We start from the raw sequence: 24,403 nt of genomic DNA on the forward strand, positions 1-24,403 counted from the left end.
ATTCTCAAGGTCAATAACTCGGCACTGTCTTTCAGAGTCCGAGCTATATATCCAGATCATCCATACAAGAACAATTGGAGTCCACCGTGGGGCCGAGGATATAATCTTTTCTTTATTCATCGGACCAAGCATTTCAACCGTTGACCATGGCTGGTCAACTCCCACCTACACCAGCCGAACTTCTCCGAATGGTGACTGAATTGCAACAAGCTAACCAGCACATGGCCGAGGAGAACTAGCAAATGGTAAACCAGATTTTCAAGTTAACTAATGCTCGGACATAAAATAACAATGATTGATAAGAGCGAACAGAAGAAGTCGAGCATCAATCTGGACTGACGAAAGTCTCCAAAACTGCTCGGCGTGAAGAAGAACAACCTGAGCACAATGAAGAGGCTCGTCCAGAGAATGAAGATGACGATCCCGAAAGCTCTCCCGGGCCATTCACGGTCGAGGTGATGAACTTCGTGCTGCCTAGGAGATTCACTCTACCAACTACCTTAACCCCATATGATGGGTTAGGTGATCCGAAGAAATATATCAAAAAGTTTACCTCCATAATGATAGTAAATGGTGCATCCAATAAAGTTTTATGTTGTTGTTTTCCATCTTATTTAGACGGTCCTGCACTTGATTGGTTCTGTTCTTTGCCTGTAGATTCTATTTCTCGTTTTCGAGACCTGTCAAAGCTGTTCGAATAGCATTTTCCCAGATCAGCTATCTACCTGCATGATTCTGATTACTTGAACACGATCAAACAAGGCCAGTATGAAAGCCTAAAAGATTACATGACGCGCTTCACAAAAGTAGCTATGGGTATACCAGATCTCCACCCCGAAGTCGAGTTACACGCCATCAAAAGCAAACTCCGACCAGAAAAATTCCAGGAAACTATTGCTGTGGCCAAACCTAAAACCATGGCCAAGTTTTGGGAAAAGGCTAAAGGATAAATTGACATTGAGGAACTCCGACAAGCTCGAGAAGCTGAGAAACCATAGTACAAAGAGGACGATAAATCACAAGATATCAAGAAGAACTTCAAGCCAACTCCCCTTTATGAATCATACGCTCAATTCAACACAAAGCGCGACGATATTATCAAGGAGATTCTCAATTCCAAATTAATCAAACCTCCACGGAAGGCCGGCAACTATCCAAACTCGAGGAGCGCAGACAAATTGAAATATTGTACTTTTCACCAGAAGCACGAACACACCTCCAATGAATGTGTCATCGCCAAGGACTTTCTAGAGCGACTGACTCGACGAGGCCACCTCGACAAATACATCGGTAGGCATATACAATGGCGTGCCCCTCCTTCCAATGACTATAGCTCGGCAATACAAAGCAACCGAGATAAAGAACGCCCAAATTCAAGCCATCCAGACCAACCACAAGGTATTATTAACTGTATCTCTGGAGGATTTACAGGTGGAGACACCACAAGCTCGGCAAGGAAACGCTCTTACCGAGCAATGTTGTCAATAGAAGCTAGTAAAGATGGCCCTCAGACACCTTCACATTTTCCTCTAATAACATTTCAATCCTCCGACTTCAATACAATTGTAGTGAATCTTGATGATCCTGTTGTGATCTCCATCCAGTTAGGAGATCTCCTAGTAAAAAAAGTATTACTGGACCCAGGGAGCAGTGCCGACATTCTCTTTCATACAACATTTCAGAAGATGAAGTTAAGTGACAACATCTTGCAACATTCCACTGGAGACTTAGTCGGCTTTTCAAGTGAAAGAGTCCCGGTTATGGGATTTGTGTGGTTACGAACCATACTTGGTGAGGTCCCCCTATAAAAGACTTTAGATATTCAATACCTAGTCGTTTATTGTTTCAGTCCTTATAATTTGATTCTTGGCCAACCTTTTTTAAATCAGTTCGGTGCTATTGTTCCTACAATTCATCTGTGTTAAGTTCCATTTGCAGGATGATACAATCGCAACCATTCACAGCGATGCTCGTCAAGCCAGACATTGTTACAACAACAGTTTCAAAAGAACTCACCGAAAATTCCAAACACATACACAGCATCAGCGCACAGGACGAACTCCCAGCCTTAGTCGACCTTGATCCAAGGGAAGACACTCTCAAATGACCAACTCCAACGGAGGACTTGCAGAAAATCTATTTTGCAGTAAGCTCGGACAAATTCACCTATGTAGGATCCACACTAAGCTCACAAAGAAGATCTCATTCCAGAAATTCCTACAACAAAATGCCGACTTATTTACTTGGACCCCAGCAGACATGCCCGGCATTGATCCATCCATCAAATCTCATAAGTTAGCATTGAACCCCACTGTCCGACCTATAGCACAGAAGAAAAGAAACCTCGGTCTCAAACGCAAACAAGCCTTTCTGGAAGAGATGAAGAAGCTAATCAACGCCAACTTTATTCAGGAAATCAGATTCACGACATGGCTGGCAAATGTCATCATGGTTAAAAAACATAATGGTAAATAGTGCATGTGTGTTGATTTCACCGATCTCAACAAAGCATACCCAAAGGACTCCTATCCCTTACCATCTATTGACTGTTTAGTTGACAACGCTTCAGGTTATGAAAAACTGAGCTTTATGGATGCTTACTCTAGTTATAACCAGATTCTAATACATCCATCCGACCAGAATAAGACTGCTTTCATTACTGAATATGGAAATTATTGTTATAAAGTTATGCCTTTTGGTCTTAAGAATGCAAGTGCAACGTACCAAAGCCTAATGGACAAAGTATTCGCCCAACAAATCGGTAAACATTGAAGTCTATGTAGACAATATGGTCGCCAAAACCAAGCTTGGCCATAACCACCTTGACAACCTCGCAGAAATATTCCAACAAATCCAAAAATATAACATGCGACTAAACCCTGAGAAGTGTGCCTTTGGGTGCAAAGTGGCAAGTTCCTCGGCTTCATGCTTACCAACCAAGGAATCAAGGCAAACCCTGAAAAATGCCGAGCTGTCTTGGAGATGAAAAGCCCATAAACTATCAAAGAAGTCCAACAATTGATAGGGAGACTTGTTGCACTCTCTAGATTCCTCCCCTGCCTAGCTTCTAAATCTTTCTATTTTTTCCAAACATTAAAAAAGAAAAAAGCTTTTCATTGGACTGATGAATGTGAAAAAGTTTTCACAATCATAAAATGCAGAAAGGCAAAAGCAACAATTGCCGATCTATTTTATCAGCAAGACTCTCCAAAATGCTGAACTTCGCTATCCGAAGATAGAGAAGCTGCCTTTAGCTCTGATATTTTCGGCACGAAAACTTTGGCCATATTTTCAAAGCCATATCATATATGTTCGGACAGATCAATCATAGCGGCAAGTCCTTCAAAAACCAGAACTAGCAAGCCGACTAGTAAAATGGTCGGTTGAGATCCCCGAGTTTGATATTTGATATCAGGGACGAGGACCGATAAAATCTCAACATTTGGCTGACTTCATTTTTGAATTCACAGTCCCAGACTCAACCGAAGACTCAACCCAATGGTGTTTATACGTAGATGGTTCTTCAAATCCACAAGGATCTGGAGCTGGAATCATACTTGATGATGGAAATGGTCACGTCATCGAACAATCTTTACACTTTTCATTCAAAGCAAGCAACAATCAGAGTGAGTACGAAGCACTCATTGCCGGACTCAAACTTGCACCGATCTAAACGTCACCGATCTCAAGGTATATTGTGATTCCTTGCTCATTGTGCAGCAGGTAAACAACTTATACCAGGTAAAGGATCACTTATTATCCAAATACCTATCAATTGTTCACATATTACTGTCAAAATTTTATAGGTGTGAAATTCAACACATACCTCGGGAGAATAATGGCCGAGCAGACATTCTGTCTAAGCTCGCCAGTACCCAAACAACTAGCTCCTCCCTTTACCAATCTACGCTACTCAAACCAAGTATAGATCTCACACAAGTTTTAAGTGTCTCACACGAAAAAGATTGGTGAGCACCTTACATAAATTACCTTCAAACAGGAATCTTACCAGACGCCGTCGACAATGCTCGGCAGTTCCGCTGACAAGCTTCGTTTTTTACTATTTATAACAACTGCCTGTATAGACGAGGATTTTCTCGTCCTTTACTGAAATGTCTTAACAGGTTAGAAGCTGACCTTGCACTTGCCGAGGCACATGAAGGAATTTGTGGAACGCACCTTGGCGCCTGAAGTCTGTCCTAAAAAATCCTCCGAGCTGGTTTCTTTTGGCCGACATTACAACAGGATTGCAAAATAAAGGTCAAAAGCTGTGACAATTGCCAGAATCATAGTCCGATCACACACCTCCCAGCCGAACTCCTTCACAGTGTCGAAGTAAGTTGGCCCTTTAACAGATGGGGGCTATACATCATCGGCATGTTCCCGTTAGCAGCAGGACAGGTAAAATTCTTAATAGTTGCCATTGATTAATTTTCAAAATGGATAGAGTCAAAACCTCTAGCAAAAATCACCTCAGAACAAATGGTTTCTTTTGTATGGAAACATATTATCTGTAGATTCGGCATACCTCGGCATATTATCACTAATAATGGCCGCCAGTTTACCGATAAAAAATTCACTTCCTTTTTGTAGGAGTTGAAAGTCAAACAACATTTCTCATCCGTCGAACACCCACAAACAAATGGGTTAGCAGAAGCCACAAATAAAGTCATCCTCCATGCCTTAAGGAAGAAATTGGACGACGCCAAAGGCCTCTTGTCTGAACTAATTCCAGAGATAATATGGGGATACAATACCACCATCCATTCAACAATAAAATAAACACCTTTTTGACTAGTATATGGCTCTGACGTAATGATACCGATGGAGATCTCTCAGGCTTCACTCCGAACCAAGTTGGCCGACCATACTACCATAGATACAACTCGGCAATCCGATCTAGAACTCCTCAAAAAACTTCGATCTTCAACGGCAATCACATACCGAGCTATGTAACAGCATATAGCTCGGGGATACAATCAGAAATTTGACCCAAGGTCCTTTCAAGTCAACGACCTGGTGTTCAGAAGAACCGAACAGGCTAGAAAACCATCAATCCACGGCAAGCTAGCAGCTAACTGGGAATGCCCTTTCAGAGTTATAGAAGTCATCGGTAACGGGGCTTACCGACTACAATCCTTAGATGGTAACACTTTGCCTAATACTTGGAATGTTTCATATTTAAAGTTATATTACCGTTAAAAGTCAGGGACATGAGAGTACTTTTTTTCCTACTACCAAGATTTTTCCCAAAACGGGTTTTGCTTGAAGAGGTTTTAACGAGACTTGTCTACCTGCACCTTAGTAATCAAAGGTCCATCAATGCAATTTTAATCCATTCTATTCAAACTATGGAGATATTTACTTTCTTTTCGGAACTTTGGCTATTACTATTCCAAATTTTATACCGAATCCGATCAATCAGAACTCGCCGATCAAATAAATAAGCGAACTTCATTCTGAATCTGATTAATCAAAACCAGCCAGTCAAAAAAATACCCAAACTCTGTTCGAGTTATCAGACCTCACAGATAAATCAAATAAACAAACTCTATCCCAAATCCGAATGCTCAGACTTTACCGATCATAAAACAATTACAGATCAAATCAGATAAACTGATCTATACATCTATATCTCTCATAGATATAGCAAATCAGTTTTGCACAACCTTCTATTACCGGCAAAATTGAACAATAATAAGCTGCCTTCCCCAAACACAATTGGCAAACCATCACTCCATTCTAACCATTCAACTAAGATTAAAAAAATACACTTCCAAAAGGAATCTCAGCAGCCATGCCTACTTGATGACATTATAATAGTCATAACATTCTCGCAACTAATTTAACATACCCGGCAATATCAAATCATGCAAACTTAAATTTGCCTATTTATCAAAATATATAGTGCCTTTTCTTTTTTATCCGAAAAGGCATATGCAAAAAACAGTCAAATGCTCACAAAGGAGCAAGCCAGTCCAACAAACTACTAAAAGTTCATAAAAACAAATGCAATAGAAAAAGCATATAAATTAAGCCAGCAATTATGATTCGACATTTTCATCCTCCTCCTCAGCAACTCCATCATCTTCAATACCACCATGACTCCATCTTTGTTGACTTTGCCCAGATCCATCTGGGAAAAATCAACATCAGGAGCCAGAAACTTTGCTTGCAGCAAAGCCCTTTCAAAACCTTCAACGAAGGAGTCTAATATTTTCGTTGCCTTACTTTTCTTGAACTCCTTTAATTTTGCTGTTACTTCAATTACCTGAGCAGTCATAGAAGAAAGTTCAGCCTCTTTTTTCTTTAAATCCTCAACCTCTTTGGAATAGTTTTCTTTCATCAACTTCAAATCTTTCTCACTCTCTAACAACTTCGCCTCCAACTCAACAACCTTCGCATTTTTTACGCCCAGCTCTTCCTTCAGTACTAAGAATGACTTCTGGTCAGACAGCTTGCAATGCTTCTTTTTCTGGCTTCGACCAAGGCTCGCCAAACGGAGACCAATGACCTTCACCAAAACAAACAAACAGCATTACACTAACCACTTATATCCAACAGATAAAACCAGCAAACCCAGTTTACTTTACCTGCATATATTGGTCGATCGCAGTGTCACCAACTTCGTCGGCCAAAGTCACGTCTACTGACGACTGGCAAACTTCGTCGACAACGGCCATATATGAGAAATCTTTGGCCCACACAGAAGACCCATCACTCTACTCAGCAAGTTCATGTAACCTCTTCTGATTCCCTATAAATTTTTGAAGTTCCTCCACCGGAACCTCTTCCTCCCCAGGACCCTCAGATAGGTCCACTACATCGCCCTTCTTTCTTTTCAAAATAACCTTTCTTCTTCTAGGTTTCGGTTGGTCCACCTCACCAGCTCCCACCACTTTATCGGCCTTTGAAGACGAACCCTCCTTCTCAAGGTTTTTGCTCTTCACCCGAGCTCTTAGGGTGGCCGCAGAAACCCCGGGATACTTCCCACCTGCAAACACAAAGACCAAACAGTTACAAAAACTAAATCTAGTTCTACCTACACCACATTATTCAAAAACCAGCTTACCTAAATAATCTATCACAGCCTACCTATTTTCATCCCACTGTAGCAAATCAAAAACGGATATTAAATCTTTTCGTCCAACACCCTCTACCAAATACTCTATTATACACTCATTTCTTGAGCTTATTCTCTCCAAGCCGAGAATATTCTGCGGCTCCAAACACCAGAACAGGGGAAACCTCTCCCGCAAATTATCATCAAAATAAAAGGGAAACTCATCTTCCACACCAAAACTTGGATAACTATTCAAGTTAATCCATCCACCTTTCCAAACGCCTTTTGCTTGAAACATTGAGAAGAAAATTTTCAGCGATGGTTTCTCTTCCAAATACTCCATTAAAACCTCAAAACTTCAAAAAAATGCCCATCCATTGGGGTGCAGCTGGGAAGGAGCGCAGTTCAACTGCCTCAACACCTGACACTGAAACTCTAAAAAAGGCAGTTTCACTCTCAACTCCTCTATGATGCAACTATACATGAAGAAATATTCAAAATCTTTCGATCTATGATACAACCGTTCAGCACTAGAACACAGCAACAATTTCAGATGAACCCCAGAGCCTACCTTTACAATTTTCTTCAAATCTATCTCCTACACAACATTCACATCTATGAACAATAAAGCACGATTCCTCACATCCTCATTCACCCAATCATCTGGCCAATCCACTTTCTCCATTTTCTCTTTCCTTTTCTCCCTCTCTTTCTCAAAACCCATAACAAACAACCACAAAAGCAAAAAACTCAAAAGTATAATTACAGAGGAAAAGAGAAACTAAAACGTACCTCGTTTGCTCTTTCTTTCTTTTGAAACTTGAACAACCAACTTTTAATCCAATGGCAACAATGACTCAAACGAAAACTATTTGAATTCCAATGCAGTTACCAAAGGACACCAACACCGGTTAAGTTCCACCACACCCACGAATCAATCAAATCAACCGCTCAGAAGGCATTGGAAATGACAAACCACTTATGACCATCATTAATTACTTCTCTCTCTTCATTTAAAATCAATTTTCCTTTTTCACAATAATTTTTTTTTAATAAAGTAAGTTGAACTGGGGGCTCCATTACTACCTGACCCACTGAGTTATAGCTCACCTAAAAAGCTCAACCTGCTTCATTAAAAAAAAATCCTCAACCTAAGCTTAGGGGCTATGATACGGCTGTTACAAAACAATAGCTATAACTCGGCATTATGAGGAATAAATCGGCATTCTACGTTATAATTTGGTGGTATACGTTATGGTCAGCTTCACCGGACTACATTCTGAAATTGAACTGGTCAATCAAACATTATTACTCATTAAAAACCGATAACTGGCTTCAATTCGAAATCGACCAAATGTAACCGACCTCTTATGCTCCATCTATAAAGGTATGGTATTACATCCTTAAAAGAACATTCTTTGAGTTCACAAGTACAAACTTAAGCATCGGAGTGCCTTTTGCAGGTACATCCCCCTTGTTCATACTCTCTGTGACGTGGTATCTTCCTTGACGGAAAGCTCGGAATTCTCAAGGTCAACAACTCGGTACTGTCTTTCAGAGTCCGAGCCATATCCAAGTCATCCATACAAGAACAATAAGGATGTAGGGGTGAGAACCTAACCACATGGTCTCATCAGAGGAATTTTAGAATTGTCATAAGAGGATATATAAAAAGAGAATTGGTTTCAACCGCAGTGATTATCGCTCATCTTATAAATCTTTTCAATCTAACTAAACTTACCAATAATTCATCCAATCACGGCTTCTATCCCAAAACATAATCAATCACGACCTCTAGCCTAAAGTATAATCAATCATATTCAAACCATCATAAGGAGATCTTTTACAAGCTACCACAATCCACCATTATCCAAATTGATAAGTCACAATCACAAGTAATCAGACAGACATTCAAACAATCACACGAAGACAACAATTATGACAAGTAGTATAATTAACAGTTAACAGAATATCAATTAAGCAAACCAAGAAATTATGCAGACCTAAGCAATCTCAAACAAATGCAGTATGATGTATGTGTGTCTTTCTGGTCGTGAGCTCACGTGTCGGTTAAACTGGCAGAGCCCGACACACTCGATAGCTAACCCGGATATCGCTCTCTGTTGCACGTCACAATGAGGCATATAATCGAGGGAGTATGCCATACCACGTTCTCCTAGAGACACTCATCAGGGAAAATAAATTGAGGAAGAGTGCCTACCACCTTGCAGACAAAGAGAGAACATGAGAAAAAATATCCAGGGAGAATGCCCTACCACCTTTTTCATATTCAACAAATCGCCATCAAAAGAGAATGTGGGGGGATAAGTTGAGGGAGAGTGCCCTACCACTTTTCCCACATCCAACACCACAGTCATGAATAGGTAGGATGAAACCACCGTCCTTGCCTGGAACAAATGCTAAACCAATACGCAAGCGGGACAACGTCACCATCCTTGCCAATTCAGTCATAATCATAATCAAATATAACCGGGATCAACATCAAAATCGCAATTCTATATAATCACATCAATTACAAGATTAATTATTCTTATCACAGTAAGAGAGAGAATCCTTCATCCTCAACTTGTCTATTTGCTCTGGGATATACTGTCTGCCACATTTTTCAATCATAACCATTATTAATCATAAACACATTCACAATCATAATCATAATCGAACTCAAACTCATAATTCCTTATATTTCACATTTATCTTAAGGATAATTATCCTCAAGGCATAAGCGGGATAAAATCACTGTCCTTATTACAGTTGGGAATTAAACCGAAGGGAATCCTCAACCTTCTATCTAATTCTCCGATGTGACAAGAGACATAATCCTCAACCTCAAATTTGGCCAACTGTAACAAGAGAGGGAATACTCAACCTCAACTTATCTATCTGTGAGCGGGACAAAACCACCGTCCTCACTGTGGGCAGGACGAACCACATCCTGACAACATTCTCAAAATCCCCTTTAGTAAGTTTCAAATAGAAAACTTAATTCAAATTCATTAAAATCCAACCCCAGTATATATAAAGTCTTAAAACAGTTTATCAGAGTTCATATGTGGGCTACAAGGGGTTTACAAACTGGTTGGATAGGTTAAACAATTCAAAAACAACATTTTCGAAAAATCAGCATAGTCGTGCGTATGCATGTCCCGTGCATATGCACGATTTCAATTCGGGATGCATATCGTCTTGTGCGTATGCGCAAGTCCCCAATTCTGCAGAATTTCAGAATTTCAATTTTAAAGCCCCATTTTCAAACCTTCATAACATTTGTTACAAAAATTATTTTCTGTCTGTTTTTCGAACATCATAAACTAGACAAACCCAATTTTCATTCAAATCAAATTTCACAAAATTTTGAGATCTAAAAACCAAGTTATGTCCCGTCAAATTTGATCAAAAATTATTTTTTACACAAAATTTTGTAACTTTAACTTTACTTTAAAAAAAAACATCCCTTTCTCATTTCAAGTTTTAAAACCAGCATAATTTCCATCCAAATTATCACATCACTATCCTTTACTTAAACCACCCTAATTTCACTTTTCTACTCATTCTTCAAACCAATTCATACTCCAACTATTAAATCAACAATCATCACAAATCTCATTCCTAATAATTAACAAACATCGCCCACCATTAAAATTTATCAATCAAATTCAATTGCTTTTAAATTTACCAGAAACGTTTTAAAACATAATTCTTGAATCCAAATTTTTCAAATGAGACTTCAAAACAATGTCTCTAAATAGCACCAGTTTCCATTATTATTATCATTCAATTTTTATTCAAGTTCTTATAAAATTTTGGCAGCATCTCTCTTGAAATTTGAATTTTTTTCACCCTTCAAAAGATCCATCCAAACCAGACATCTCTCAATCAGTCAAAATATTTAATAATTCTCAACGTATACCAATCAAACAATTTTCGACAATTAATAAATTAGTTATAGCTCATAACCACAAATAAATCAACTTAACTAACTCAAGGAAATCAACACAACTCAGAATTCTAGCAACCAAATCAAATCAATCACAGTTAATCAAATCACATTCTCTAAACAGTTCAGAATAATCCATAAGACTCGCACAATCACAAAAATACATTTTCACATCAATATCGATTTATAATAATTCTTTGATATAAAATATGTTTTGAGAAAAATACTACCTCAATCACGACTCAACTACGCGACAAACTTCCTTTTATTCTTGTTTCGCAGCAGCGGCATCAATTTCGACCATCCCCATAGCAACAGTAGCCATCAAACACAGTTCACACAATTAGTCGCCAATTCTTAAATAATGAAAAACTATTATTTAATTAAAATAAATAATACACCGTTCAAATATATTAAAAATTAACTACATCAAATGTGTACAATGAAATAATAGAACAGAAAATAAATAACTACAGATCTAGGTAGTCGTCATCATCGTCGTTGGTCCTGTGGCCTTAAGTCGGTGGCGCAGAAGGCGGTGATGACCGTATGCCATCAGCAGGACCGCTGCCACCAGCAAGGTCGATGCTATTGGCGTGCATCTGGGCCTTGTACACCTCTATCTGAGATTGCATCCGCTCCACTGACTCCCGAAACTCCAGCTTAAACTCATCAGTAGACGTCACATGGGTGAGGATCTCTTGATACCTCTCTCAATAATTGTTAAGCACCTGAGCCTGTTGTTGAAGGCTGCATTGAAGCTACTGCACCTGTAGCTCAAATCAACGCATTCCTCGGACTCGACTGGTGGTAGAGCCTGACGATAGCCTCAACGTGAATGTGCGAAGGCTGCTGGTGAAAAACAACTTGATCCCGTATACGCGGTTCTTGTACGGTGCTAAGGTTGTCTCGCACCAAACCGCATCAGGATTGACGGCTGCAGCTGTGGATCCATCGGTGACATCCTCCCCACCTTGATGAGACTACTGACTCGCAGCCTCTAGTCTCTGTGTATAGGACTCCTGTGCAATTAACACAAGTTATTGTGATTAGTACGTCGACAGATATATAGTTAATCTCTAATAATTTTATAGCAAGAGATAATCAGATTTATGTTTACTCACATAATGATCCTGAGACCGCTGATAAGCAAATGACATTGCAATCCCTAACGATTAATTTCATCAGATATTCTATCCCCTCCGTTAACTTTTTTGTCCAGAACTAATGAAGTTTGCCTACTATCACATTAATTGATGACATGTTAAGGAACCATCCAAAGGACAAAACGCACACTACCATGTTAGCAATATGCTGCAGTAAAACAGGACAATTAAAATCGTAAAAGATATTTTAAGAGACACTTAAATCCCTAACTAATTTAATCATAAACTTATAATGAACCATGAAGTAGGACAAATATCCCTAACTTTTAACAAGTTATTGTACCTACTACTGCACTGGTTGTTGGCTTTGATTGGTAGTAGCCTTAATTCCTTTCTTCTTGGTCTCGAATGGTGTTACTTTCACCATTTTGATTGATGAACAATACAAATATGAAAAATTGATTTGACTTGAAAGAATTTTCAGATAATGATCAATCAAGGCATTAGGAACTTGATCACGTACAATGCGCTAATCAATGACCTTTGCAAGATCTACGATTTGAAAGAAGTTAGAAAACTTGTGAATGAGATGAATGAGAAGAGAAGGTTTAAAATCTAACAAGATCACGTTCACAACACTAATAGATGGATATTGTTAAGATGGGACATGAAATTTGTATTGAAGATCAAGAAAAAATGATTGAAAGTTATTGAACTTGATGAGGTAGTTTTTCCTGCACTCATATCAGGACTTTGCAAAGAAAAAGAAAGAGAAGGAGGAGCAAGGAACTGAGGCTGCCGTCAACCAAAGCCAGTAACAAATGCAGCAAATATAATGACTTGTTGAAATTTAAGGATATTTGTCCTACTTCATGGTTCATTATGGGTTTATGTGTCTATGTTTAAATTAGTTAGGAATTTAGGTGTCTTCTAAATTTTTTTGAAGAGTTTAATTATCCTATTTTATTGTAGCGTATTGCTGACACGACAAAGAACATTTTGTCTCTTTGAAATAGTTTCTTGACACGTCATTAACTAACGTGATACATAGGCAAAATTTATTATCTCTAGACAGAGACATTAATAAAAAGGATAAAATGTCTAACAGAATTAATCGTTAGGAGTCGTTATATCTTTTTCAAGTCAATAAAAGACGGAATGAGAATTAACAAAATGGTTAAGGACCGAAATGAAATTTTACTCAAACTTCGTCGCAAAGAAAAAAAAAACAACTCATTCAAATCATAAGATTTTATTATAGTTAGCCCTCATCACGGGGCTCCAATTTTTAGGACAAATAACAATTAACATATATAACATTATTTATCATTCTCCCATTATTTTGCCCAATTGACAAACATAATCAAATTCTTTGTTGATTGACCATCTTGTCCTACATTTTTTAAAGTCATTTCCCTCCATTTCAAAGACCTTACTCTCATTTCTTCATTCCCAAGCAATTGCTCCACCTTCTTCCTTATCTCACCCCTTGAAATCAATTCATTCTTATCCTTTTCCAATTCCAATCCAACCTTCCACACATCACAAATATATAACTTGTTAATAAATTGGTCACTATTAAATGGCCAACATAGAAATGGTACACCCCCACAAACACCTTCTAAAATAGAATTCCAACCACAATGTGTGACAAAACAAGCTATGGCAGGGTGGTTTAGGATCCTCTTCTGTGGCGCCCAAGCCACAATTTTACCTTTACTTCCATGAAATTCTTTGGGATATGATGAATCAATGTTATTATGGTTGGCGCGAACAACCCAAAGAAAAGGCTTGTTAAGGAGATCAAGCGCGAGTGCTAGTTCTTTGAATTGATTTGATTCCAACACAACCAAACTACCAAACGAAACATACACGACGGATCGAGTTGGTTGTTGATCCAACCAATGTAGGCAAGTTGTGTCTTCTTGCCACAATGAAGAAGAAGCCTTGTTATTATCATAAGTTTCCATGAATGGACCAATTGGTAGGAACCTTGGTGAAATGGAGAATGCTGCAGGCTCAAGATCACAAATAGTGTTGCAAAGCCACCATTGAGCTACTTTGAGTGTTTCCATCTCTTTAATAATTTCAGTGAACCAGAGCTTGCTTACGCCGCGCCATGGGAATTGCGCCGTGTCTATCTTAGGCAACCCTGGGGAGAGCTCAATTTGTTGTTTTCTGGTGGGGTGTCCTGCAACCATTATGGAATCATTGAACTCCCAAAGTTTGTATCTGCTAGTTTAGTTTTTCATTTTAATTTCACCCATTTCTAAGTACTAGTATTAGTGAAATTAATAATGTCTGGTCAAATATTGTTGTTTCAGTGCATTCAATTAATTGAAAATTTTACAAACACAATCAATTTTCCAAGGCCAATGCCAAATTGGCTAATTTAATTTTTGTACAAAAAACATTGCTTGAATATTGGAATTGAAGCTTTGAAATCTCAACGTGATCAAAGTTGTGTAACAAAGTGTATATTTACATGTATTACTTTGCACATTTTTAATATATATTTCATATTTTAAAGTATATTATATGACTAATTCTATTATAAAGTGATTTTTGGATGTATTAAATGATATATTTCATGTGATAGTTATCCAACTATCATAAGAAAAATTCTTCATTTCTTTATTTTTTTTTTACTAATTTTAACCTTTGATTTTAATTATAAAATATAATTACATATTAATTAAAATCAGCCTTTAAAATTATTAGAATACCGGTATTCCAATACATTTGAAAACTTTCCCATATTATATACCGATGACTGATTGATGGCTAATGTTTTGTTATGAACTTATGATTGTAAAATATATGAAAAACCACCTATGTAAGGAATCAACAATAAATATATATGTACAACACTCTTTTGTGAATAGTGTAGGCATCAAGAATCAATGGTAAAGAAGAAACCTTATACATACCTGAAGAATCAATAATGCCATCATCAATGAGCCTCTGCACGAAGACACCACATGCCAAAGAAGTAGCTGAAGTTGGAGAGAAGAGAGCACCTTTGATCCCTAATCTGTGGCCAAGTTCCAAGGCAAAACCCATGTTTGTGGTAACAAGTATGCAACTGATTTTGTTCTCAGAGTCTAAGGCATTGACATCTTCTATTAGCTTTGGAAGCAATGAAGGCATAGTTCTCTTTATGGACAAAAGTACCCTTAGCATGTCACTCCTATCATCTTCATTTTCCAAACCATCAGGGAGTGTCACAACCTTAATGTTTGACCCTTCAACGTTGGTGTTGGAGCCTAAACAATATTGAAGTTGAAGAATTGAGTTATTGAGAGGAGAAATTACAACTCATATTTCATTTCATCTAATGATATAATACAATTACTAACATAAATTAATTACGGTATTTTAAGATATTTGAGCCCATACATATGTTACATTATTACCTTTGTGGCTGAACTCAGTGTGTAGAAAAGTGACCTTGCAGCCATGTTTGGCTAGAACATGAGAAAATTGCATGAGGGGGTTCACATGGCCTAGAAGTGGAAATGGTATGCAAAGAAAGTGAGGGATTCCCATCTTTGTGAATTGTTTAATTTGTTGGGAAAAATAATATTCTTCAGAGAAAGAATTATGTGAGGGACTCAAGATTAAAGTGTACTATATATAGTGTTAGTTTTGATTTCCAAGTTTTATAGTGACCAATGCTATTGATCTGCCGCTTAGGATGCTGCATTTCGGCACACAAGTCAAGATTGACGAAATAAATGATGATTTTATTGAGTTCATTCACTTTTAAAGCATTTAATAACTATTGACCGAATTATATGTTGATGACCATTTAATATTGGAAAATGTTTGGGTCCAGTGAAATGATATTTAACTAGATGCAAAAAAAGGAGTATTGAGAAAATGAGAAGTTTAAAGGAGTGACATTTAAACAGAGGGGGCATGTCTCTGATTTCATCAAGCATATTTACAAATTACTTATTAACAGGGAAAAAAATGTATGCAAATAGAATTCAGCAATTAGAAGTGGCATTACCTAAGGGAATCCCTTTTAACAGGATTAATACAATGTTTGTTGGTGTCTATACTACAACCAAAAGATTATCTTCTCCCTATGATCTTTGTGCTTTATATTCAGTAAGCTATTTTCAATTCCATCAATCATTATGGAAATCCATTGTCTATTACTCTGTTTATCTATTATATCCATTTGTATTAAATCATTCTCTCAACCAAACTTGGTAATCTGTCTTTTTGTCAATAAACTTTTTCCAGCTACCATCCAACAAGTTCTCCCTAGAGGGGTGCCAAGCAAAGTGTCCTAGCTTCAAAACTAGTGAATCACCAACCCTTGCTACATAACCTTCATTGTTAGCATGGAATATCTTCGTGGGGCTCCTACAATGGATTCCACCCCGCTTCCTAGCCTCAATCAACTCGGTTATCACATCACGGATGCCAAAATCATAGAAATGGTCATAAAATATTGTGGGCTGCAAAGTATTCAAGCACAATATAAGTCATTGATAAATATGGGGCATCAAAGATGAAGAGACTAACAACAGATTGTCCTCTAACAGAATTGACTTCCTCTGAGGTTATCAAATTCTTAATTTTGGGGTGATCAATAACATATTTATAAGGGAGGTCAGTATGTCGTATTTTATAAAATAAGGAATACCAAGTGCCATAAAGGTATTGCGAATAATATCTCCCAATCTCAGAAGAGCTCAATGTAATTTATCCGAGGTTTGAATCCATTAAGAAGGTATTAGTCTATTGGATGTTAGTCTGTTGAGAACTTACCGTTCCGGCATGAGTCAAGATATATGCATATCCCTGCATGAGCTTGTCTCGTGGAAATGGCCAGTGACCCTGAAAATAACATGAAATGTTATGTCCATTTTCAGTATATGCAACAATGTCAAGGCAACAGCGCACAAATTGAGAAAAAGGTCAGACTTTCGAATCATGGTTTGCATTAGTATGTGAATTGTGATTTTTTCAGAAGGGAGAGTGTTTCAAAGACAGAATAGATACCTGAGTAGACCCTGTGTCATGATTCTCTACGAATGTAACAGCACGAGAAGGCCACCATCCCATTACTCCTGGAGGTTTCCCTTGAGGATCTATCAGTCTCCAATATTCACCATGCAAAGCAGAATGAAGTATCCCCTGAAAATCATAATACAACAATATAATGTTAAATTCTAGCCACAAGACTTTCACTTTTTGTTCCCTTCCTTCTAATGAAGTTTTCCACTTCTTTCTATAGAGGGAAAATCCGACATGACTTTATCATCATATTAATCGGCTGATAAATACGCCATCCAGGAAATTTGTTATTTTTCTAATATTAATCGGGTAATATGGAAAATTTCTTGCCCATGAAATCAGCTTCCCACGACTGAATAGTAGCTCATGTCTCCTTATATATAGATTTTTCATTATAATAGCAAGCTTCTGGATGTAAGATTACCAAGAAGCTACCATTAACTGATGTGGAACAGAGTACCTTTGTTGTCATATCAAATGCAGCTGAAGTGCCTCCTGTAGCGTTGACCCAGTCAACTATCCGTTGTCGATGAGCATCTATTTATTACAAATTTGAAATATAGCTTTTAAGATAAAAGTATATAACTCAGAGGTTGATATATTTCAGGTTATTGCAGGACCAATAATAAGGAGGATAAAGCAGTAAGTAACGAACCTTGGTTGTAACACAAAGTTCCATGTTCATATTTCATGGCGTCCCAATATTCTCCAATGGAAAAAACAGGGTTTGATGCTTCAATATATTCTTTTACGTATGTACCAGAAAAGCCTCTGCAGGCAGATAATAAGGAAAAATCAAATTTTATATTATAATATTTTAATTGTAAAACAAAGGAACTAGAATAACTTCAATGTTCAATTTGATGAAAGAATAAACATATAAATAAAAATGTGTAGAGCATTGCAAAGAGAGACTGCTGAAACACAAGATTTTGTGCTCCCTTAAAAATATTGAACTTATCTATTTTGGTATCACGTTTGCTCAAAGCACCACAGATATCAGATATAAAGATACGAATTTTCTATTATATCATTATTTAGCTCCCATTTCTCATAGTGCAACTTAAAACTGTGACATTTTTTTAGTAAGAAAGCTCCCTAAGAGTTAAACACTTTGAAGACAAGAGAAGTGTTTTTTTTTTTTTCTTCCTTGCAATACTACGCTAACAAATCTTGCAGGCTCTGTTTTATCATTATTCAATGGCTACCAAGCAAGAGCCAAATAATGGTGTTTCAGACTCTAACCTGAAAGGACAACAGTGTACTTGAATTGAGGTTTAAGAAGAAAAAAAGTTGTTCATACGACACTAAAGACTACAATATTTTAAGTTGAATAATTATTCAAAAGTGGCTGATTTAACCAAAAAGTCTAAGCCAACTAGTTTGCTATTTCTCTTTTCCACTACATTGCAGCATTGACTGCAGAGGAGTCCAGATCCTTTTTCCCTAATCAACTGCATCTGCATGAGTTTGCCAAAATGAAAAATATTTCTTTCATCAATTAATATACTACCAACATTTTCTAGCTACCTACATAAAAGGAATGGAGAAGATTATGCCAATTTATCTGTTGTATTTACTTTTACTGACAATTCTTCCTTATCTTTTCCATTCTTTACTCATAATATAAATTGATACAACTTGCAAGAGAGATTCAGTAGAAATTAGTAAGTAAAGAATTATCTCAAGCCTCCAAAATACTTAGAATGGAAAAAAAATACCTCACAAAATCAAGCCTCCATCCATCATAACCTATGTCACTCCGAAGCCACTTTAACCATTCCTTGATATCTTTCCGTACAAAGTCCTGAGAATGATCAATATTTGGTGCTGCATGGAATATATCACCTATATAAAGAGAATCAGAAAAACGTCTATAAAAATCCTAATAATTACCTGGTAAAGCATTTTGCACTCCCATATTGTGGAGAAGGTGCTATATTTTTGTCTTCCATATGGGGGAGTATCAGTTATGACACATTAGAGAAGTGGAACTCCATAGTTCATACTTCTTTTCAGGACCACGCCAACCTTAGACCAACGGAAAGCGAACACTCAAACTAATTACCAATTACAGGTTTCAATACTTTTTTTTCTCCCTCATACTTATTTAATTAGGTTTTGTATCATTTGGAGTGGAAGGCCACAGCCTCAGTTTCTCACACAAATAACTTACTGAAAAGACAAGATAAAACTGTAGAGGATATAATATATATAAAGATATACCAGTTGACGGATTTCCACGGCCCTCAAAATTGGGATCGTCACATACAATTGCTTCAGGTCCCCATGCAAGCTTGCCGTCATAAATGTTCCAAACACCATTTGGACTCTGAAACATGTAAACATTGTGAATTTCTGACAGCCCTTCGTCAACGCTCTATTATGAAGTGTACCTATTGATGAAGAGATTTCTCCATCTAGAGTTCGAATACTAAAAAAGAAAAGGGACCATACAAATCACAGAACACAGCAACTGTATGCAAACCCACAGGTTTCGAAACAGATGGACCATATTTCAGCAAATTTCAGCATAAACCACATGCGAAGACTAGAAGAATTTCTTAATTCCAGTTTTAGCATGTAGGATGTAGCTGAGTTGGATAAACAACCAACATTAGATACTCAGAATGGTTTTACATCTCTATAACATCTCACATAAGAATGATTTGATCAGTATGTGTGAACAATGTACAGGTCAACTTTAACTTGTGCTAAAGGTTAATTAATTGATGCAGAATAGAGAAACAAGAACCAAACTATAGACTACTTGCTCCGTTTATATTGATTAGGCTACAACAGATATAGGAAACTAAAGATAATTGACTAAAACCACAAGCCGCAATTCAATTATTAACAAATTACTTTCGTGTCTCCAACTCAACATACCAGAATCTTTTATTATAAAATTAGAGAAAATAAGTATTGTGATTAAGACCCGACACTACCCTTATACTCAATCTAACACCACGATGACTTCAGTTTAGCCCATAACCCATGTCCGAAGAACAGATTTTATAACCTTTTGCACTAAATATATACAAAAAGTTTAGACTAAGCAGTAAATAACTTACCTGTTTCTGTGCACATCGATGATTAAGTACAACATCTCCCAAGACCTATTCACCAATGAAATATCTTTCAAAATTGACGACCATACTTTGCATTTGAAAGTTTGAACATAGGAAAGATAAAACAGGTCTTACTAACAAATATCCTAAGGGCACTACTTAAGAATGTTGCAACTAGAAAGTTTAAAAAGAAAATGTAAATCGAATGTAAACTTTGTAAGTTTCTCAAAGCTAGCAGAAAAGCATACCACCAGATCTTGAGAATGCATTTCCTGTATACAACTTTTAAGGTCTTCCACAGTACCATAGCTTGAATTCAAGTTGTAAAGATCAGAAGGCATATAACCTGCATGTTAGTTAAACCGTCATTAATGCTTGCCGTGCCACGGGTTGACATTGACCACATATTACATATGGCATCTTAAAGTGAAAGTAAACGAGATGACAAATAAAACAGAAAATATAATGACAGATCACAGGAATGATAGAACTGGGTAAAAAAAATGTGGCAAGATGCTAGGACAGAACAGGTTATTATTCCAATGGTACACAATGATGAAAAAAATATATATAAGTGAGCTAGTCAAACCTTGGGGAGCAACAGATTGTGTTGGCGGTGGTAGCCACACTGCTGTTATACCAGCTTGAGATAGATCAGTAGATTTAGAAGCTAATTCAGAATACCACTGTCTTCTCCAGCTCTCCCAATTAAAAGCTTGAAACTGAGAAATATAAATTCATCAGAAGCAATGACGCTATAGAGGGTAAAAAGTTTCAATAGTTAATGCTCATAACAACAAATAGCAATATCAGAGTTAATGGACCCTTGAAGACAATCATAAACAATGCATGTGATGTAATGATATACTACATTAGTACTAGATGAAAATCAGCATTATGGTGCAAAGGCACTAAATGCTCTAGCATTTCTACATCCACACTATTGTATCAAATACTCAGAACTCTTCCTTTTTTTATTAAAAAAAGAGGAGGATTTTAATTGTGCAATGCATTCGATGTATTGAAAGTTTAAAATCTTTTCAATTAAACATTTCCCCTTTTTTATTTCTTAACAAGTACCTTAAGTTAGCAAAACACTTAAATTATAATCACCAGATCTAAGCAACTCAAAAAGCAATAACCTAATGTCCTACATTTACTCCAAATCTCTCAACTTATTGGGTAAGTAGGTATACTAACCACAATCTCGCGTCCTGTTCCAGTTGCTGACTCTGCATAAGTTATAAAAATTTTTAGATGCCAACAAGATAAACCATCCAGAAGCAAAGTTACATATAATTTCAAGCAACGCACTAACACAGCAAAAGCATAGCATCCGGACCTAATTTTGTTTGTTCAGGGTCTCCCTGCAACTGTGTAGCCTTCCTTTTAAGAGCGGTCTCCAATGCATTTCGCTTTTTCTCGAGTGTTTCTCTCTCAATATGTTCATCTAAAGCATCCCCTTGCTTTGGCTTTTCTTGTGCAATGGACCATACTTCATCTTCTTTAGGTAACTCTAAGGGTCTGAATTTTGATGTCATTGCTTCTGCTACACCAATTTTTCTTGGTGGAAACTTGGTAGAAATTTCCTGAATTCTTCTTGCCATCCACTGAGGTATCTCTGTACGAGGACCGTCACTTAGCAGTTTCCATTTTTGAGAATCATCAGTTTTCAGAAGGTCTATCCGTCCGCCATTAACAACATAGATGGAATCCGCATCCCCTTCATCTTGCCGGCTTTCCCTCAATAAGAATGATTCCGCCATTTCAGTTCTCTGTCTCCATGCCCTTAAAGCGTCTTCTGAAGCTTTTAATGATCTCTGAAGTGCTTTGAATCTATTTAGGTAGGCATAATCTTTCAAACGCACCATTTGTTTTGCAGCTTCAACAGTAGTCTTTATGTTCTTCAAGTCAGTCTTAAAAGTCTTGGAAACTGCCTTTGTTCTTTTTGTAACATCGATCTTCATTTTCTTCATAAATGTCTTGATCTCCTCTACCTGCTTCGAAATATTTTTCCCAGTTGACTCCTTAAAATCAAGCAAAGCCCTCTCTGCATCAATAGCTCTTTGTTCAAATGCCTTTTGCTGTTGTCTGGTTTGTTCCACTTCCAACTTCAGTCCATTAACCTCATTTCTTGCAATAATCAACTGAGATTCTAAATCACTTATTATTCCCTGCAACTTCATATTTTCGGCCTGGACAGAAGCAATTTGATCAAATGGAGAGGCATTATCTATTAGTGTTTCTGTGGTTTTTTTTGCATGTTCACTCGCTTCTTCTGCTATAGCTAGGGCTCTCCCTATAGCAAATTCTGACTTTTCCACAATGGATGATACTGTACTTTCAGTTGCATCCATGATTCGCTTTTCAATTAGATGAGCTCCTTCAGCGGCTGTGGTTTCTGCCGATGAAATTTTGAGTTGAGCATCTTGTAGTATATGAATAGTTGCCTGATGGAATGCAATCTCTGCTAACTTTTCAACCTGCACAGCAAGATCAATAGCATCTTGTTTGGCAAGGACCAGCTTAGATTCCAAAGCGAACCTCTCTTCAACTGACTCCTTTAGAGCTTTTTGGAAAAGAGACTTGGCAGCCTCAACTTCTGGTATAGCTACCTCATTGTCATCAGAAATGGCTGACATGTACTCCGGCTTTTTGGCCTCAGATTGAGCCAGTTTTTCAAGCAATTGATCTCTCTCCTTCTCAAGAGCATCTTGTTTCGCTTGTGCCACTACAAGAGCTTTCTTAGTCATCGTTAATTCATCTTCTAACCCCGTAGCTTCACTTCTTCCCAAATGACCATCTTGACCAACAACCGCCTCAGAGAATGAATCATCTGAATCCTTCTGTCATAGAGGGTAAAATATAGGTTATTTCTCAACTATTACGAAGCAAGAACTCATGTTATTGGGACCTATAAAGATTTCAAAAAAAAAAAAAAAAAAGAAAGAAATATTGACAAACAAGAAGAAAGACAAATAATTCTAGATCATAATATTCAAAAAGCAATATATTCAAGAGTATCCTTACAGCTCCAGAGTAAACAATAGAAAATGGTCTGGAGATTCTCTTCTCAGCAAAGAAACAATTCCTGCAATAAGGTAAACAAAGAAGATTTAGGCATTTATTCACTACTTGTAGATAAAGTTATTTTTTTAAAAATACTAATAATAAGAATAAATGTATAAGGTGGCTCCACAAAAAATTAGTATGTGGAAGGATACTAAAAAAGATGAATTCTTTAAGCAAACCTGTTTCTAATTGCTGCAAATGAAGTTGTTCTTCTACATATAAAAGGTTGGTTTATAACAAAGGGACGAATCCCAAATGCTGCACCAGGCAACAAAGCAGCTCCCATTCTTTTTTCTTCTCTTCACTCCTGTATGTACTACAAAATCATCACATTAAATCGCAGAAGCAAATGTGAGTTGTAATTTAAACTATAGCATCACCAAATCAAGAACTCACCAAACACTTACCTTTATCCCTTTCTTTTCTATCTTTCTTCCTTCTTGTCTTCTAAACCTTCGTAATAAGTGATATAAAATTGCAATCATCAAGGATGATACAGAAAGCTATTAGAAGTGAAAAACATAAACAAAGGACATGCAACTTGGAAATGAAAAACAAAAAGAAAAGGTTTTAGAATCTTTACCTGATTCAAGAGAATGAATGAATGAATGAATGAATGAATGAAGGACTGAATGAATGATGGAATGATAATAGAGGAGGTGGAAATGTGATTGTGAGGTGAGGGACGGGAGGAAGGTGCTACTGTATTTCAATGGCGCTGACAACGACGGAGGCTTTCATGGCGCAGAAAGTGTTGAATGGCGAAAACTATCGTTTTTCAAAAATAAACCAAGAAAGAAAACAATTAGAAAATTGGTTTGACGAAAATGGGAAATGAAAAGTGTCACGTTCAGCTCAAGTCAATGTATATATACTTGCGATTTGCAAAAGGAAAAAGGTGTTTGCGAAATGAAAGGAGTTGAAAGCCAGAAAAAATAAAAAATCTACGACTACGAGAACTTCACGAGACGCTGCTCTTTTTACCGCGTAACTATCAGATTTATGTTTTTAATAGTGAATTTCAACATTAGTAATTTTTGTTGATGTAATAATATACCACTGTATGTCCATGCATAAAAATTAAATAATTAATTGTAGATTT

General features: G+C 37.1%; 2 protein-coding genes across 2 annotated transcripts; both read right to left on the reverse strand.

Annotated features, from left to right (window-relative positions):
* Positions 1-13,357: 13,357 nt before the first annotated feature.
* Positions 13,358-15,780, reverse strand: LOC107486374 (UDP-glycosyltransferase 83A1). Its single transcript, XM_016106910.3, has 3 exons — positions 15,541-15,780; positions 15,055-15,390; positions 13,358-14,315 (listed from the first exon to the last, which is right to left on the reverse strand). Exons 1-3 carry the CDS (start codon positions 15,671-15,673, stop codon positions 13,462-13,464), a joined length of 1,323 nt encoding a protein of 440 aa, XP_015962396.1. The 5' UTR covers positions 15,674-15,780; the 3' UTR covers positions 13,358-13,461.
* A 357-nt stretch (positions 15,781-16,137) lies between these two features.
* LOC107486262 (uncharacterized) lies at positions 16,138-24,122 on the reverse strand. The gene is made up of 16 exons (XM_052260834.1): positions 23,885-24,122; positions 23,709-23,754; positions 23,481-23,608; positions 23,260-23,320; positions 21,572-23,075; positions 21,430-21,461; positions 20,819-20,951; positions 20,478-20,575; positions 20,233-20,277; positions 19,385-19,490; positions 18,880-19,006; positions 17,814-17,929; positions 17,619-17,695; positions 17,144-17,278; positions 16,910-16,978; positions 16,138-16,596 (listed from the first exon to the last, which is right to left on the reverse strand). Exons 3-16 carry the CDS (start codon positions 23,585-23,587, stop codon positions 16,324-16,326), a joined length of 2,883 nt encoding a protein of 960 aa, XP_052116794.1. The 5' UTR covers positions 23,588-23,608; positions 23,709-23,754; positions 23,885-24,122; the 3' UTR covers positions 16,138-16,323.
* Between the last annotated feature and the right edge of the window lie 281 nt (positions 24,123-24,403).

The sequence above is a fragment of the Arachis duranensis genome, chromosome 4 (assembly GCF_000817695.3).
Source record: "Arachis duranensis cultivar V14167 chromosome 4, aradu.V14167.gnm2.J7QH, whole genome shotgun sequence".
NCBI classification, from domain to species: Eukaryota; Viridiplantae; Streptophyta; class Magnoliopsida; order Fabales; family Fabaceae; genus Arachis; species Arachis duranensis.

Bases quoted from the DNA above. Each gene is read 5' to 3' on its own strand.
- LOC107486374 (XM_016106910.3), bottom strand. From the start codon at position 15,673: ATGGGAATCCCTCACTTTCTTTGCATACCATTTCCACTTCTAGGCCAT. The intron at 15,391-15,540 runs GTAATAATGTAA...AATATTGTTTAG, and splicing joins CACTGAGTTCAGCCACAAAG to GCTCCAACACCAACGTTGAA. The intron at 14,316-15,054 runs GTATGTATAAGG...TAATGGTTGCAG, and splicing joins TGGCATTATTGATTCTTCAG to GACACCCCACCAGAAAACAA.
- LOC107486262 (XM_052260834.1), bottom strand. From the start codon at position 23,587: ATGGGAGCTGCTTTGTTGCCTGGTGCAGCATTTGGGATTCGTCCCTTT. The intron at 23,321-23,480 runs GTTTGCTTAAAG...ACCTTATTGCAG, and splicing joins TTTGCAGCAATTAGAAACAG to GAATTGTTTCTTTGCTGAGA. The intron at 19,007-19,384 runs GTATATCTTTAT...CTCTTTATATAG, and splicing joins CCGTGGAAATCCGTCAACTG to GTGATATATTCCATGCAGCA.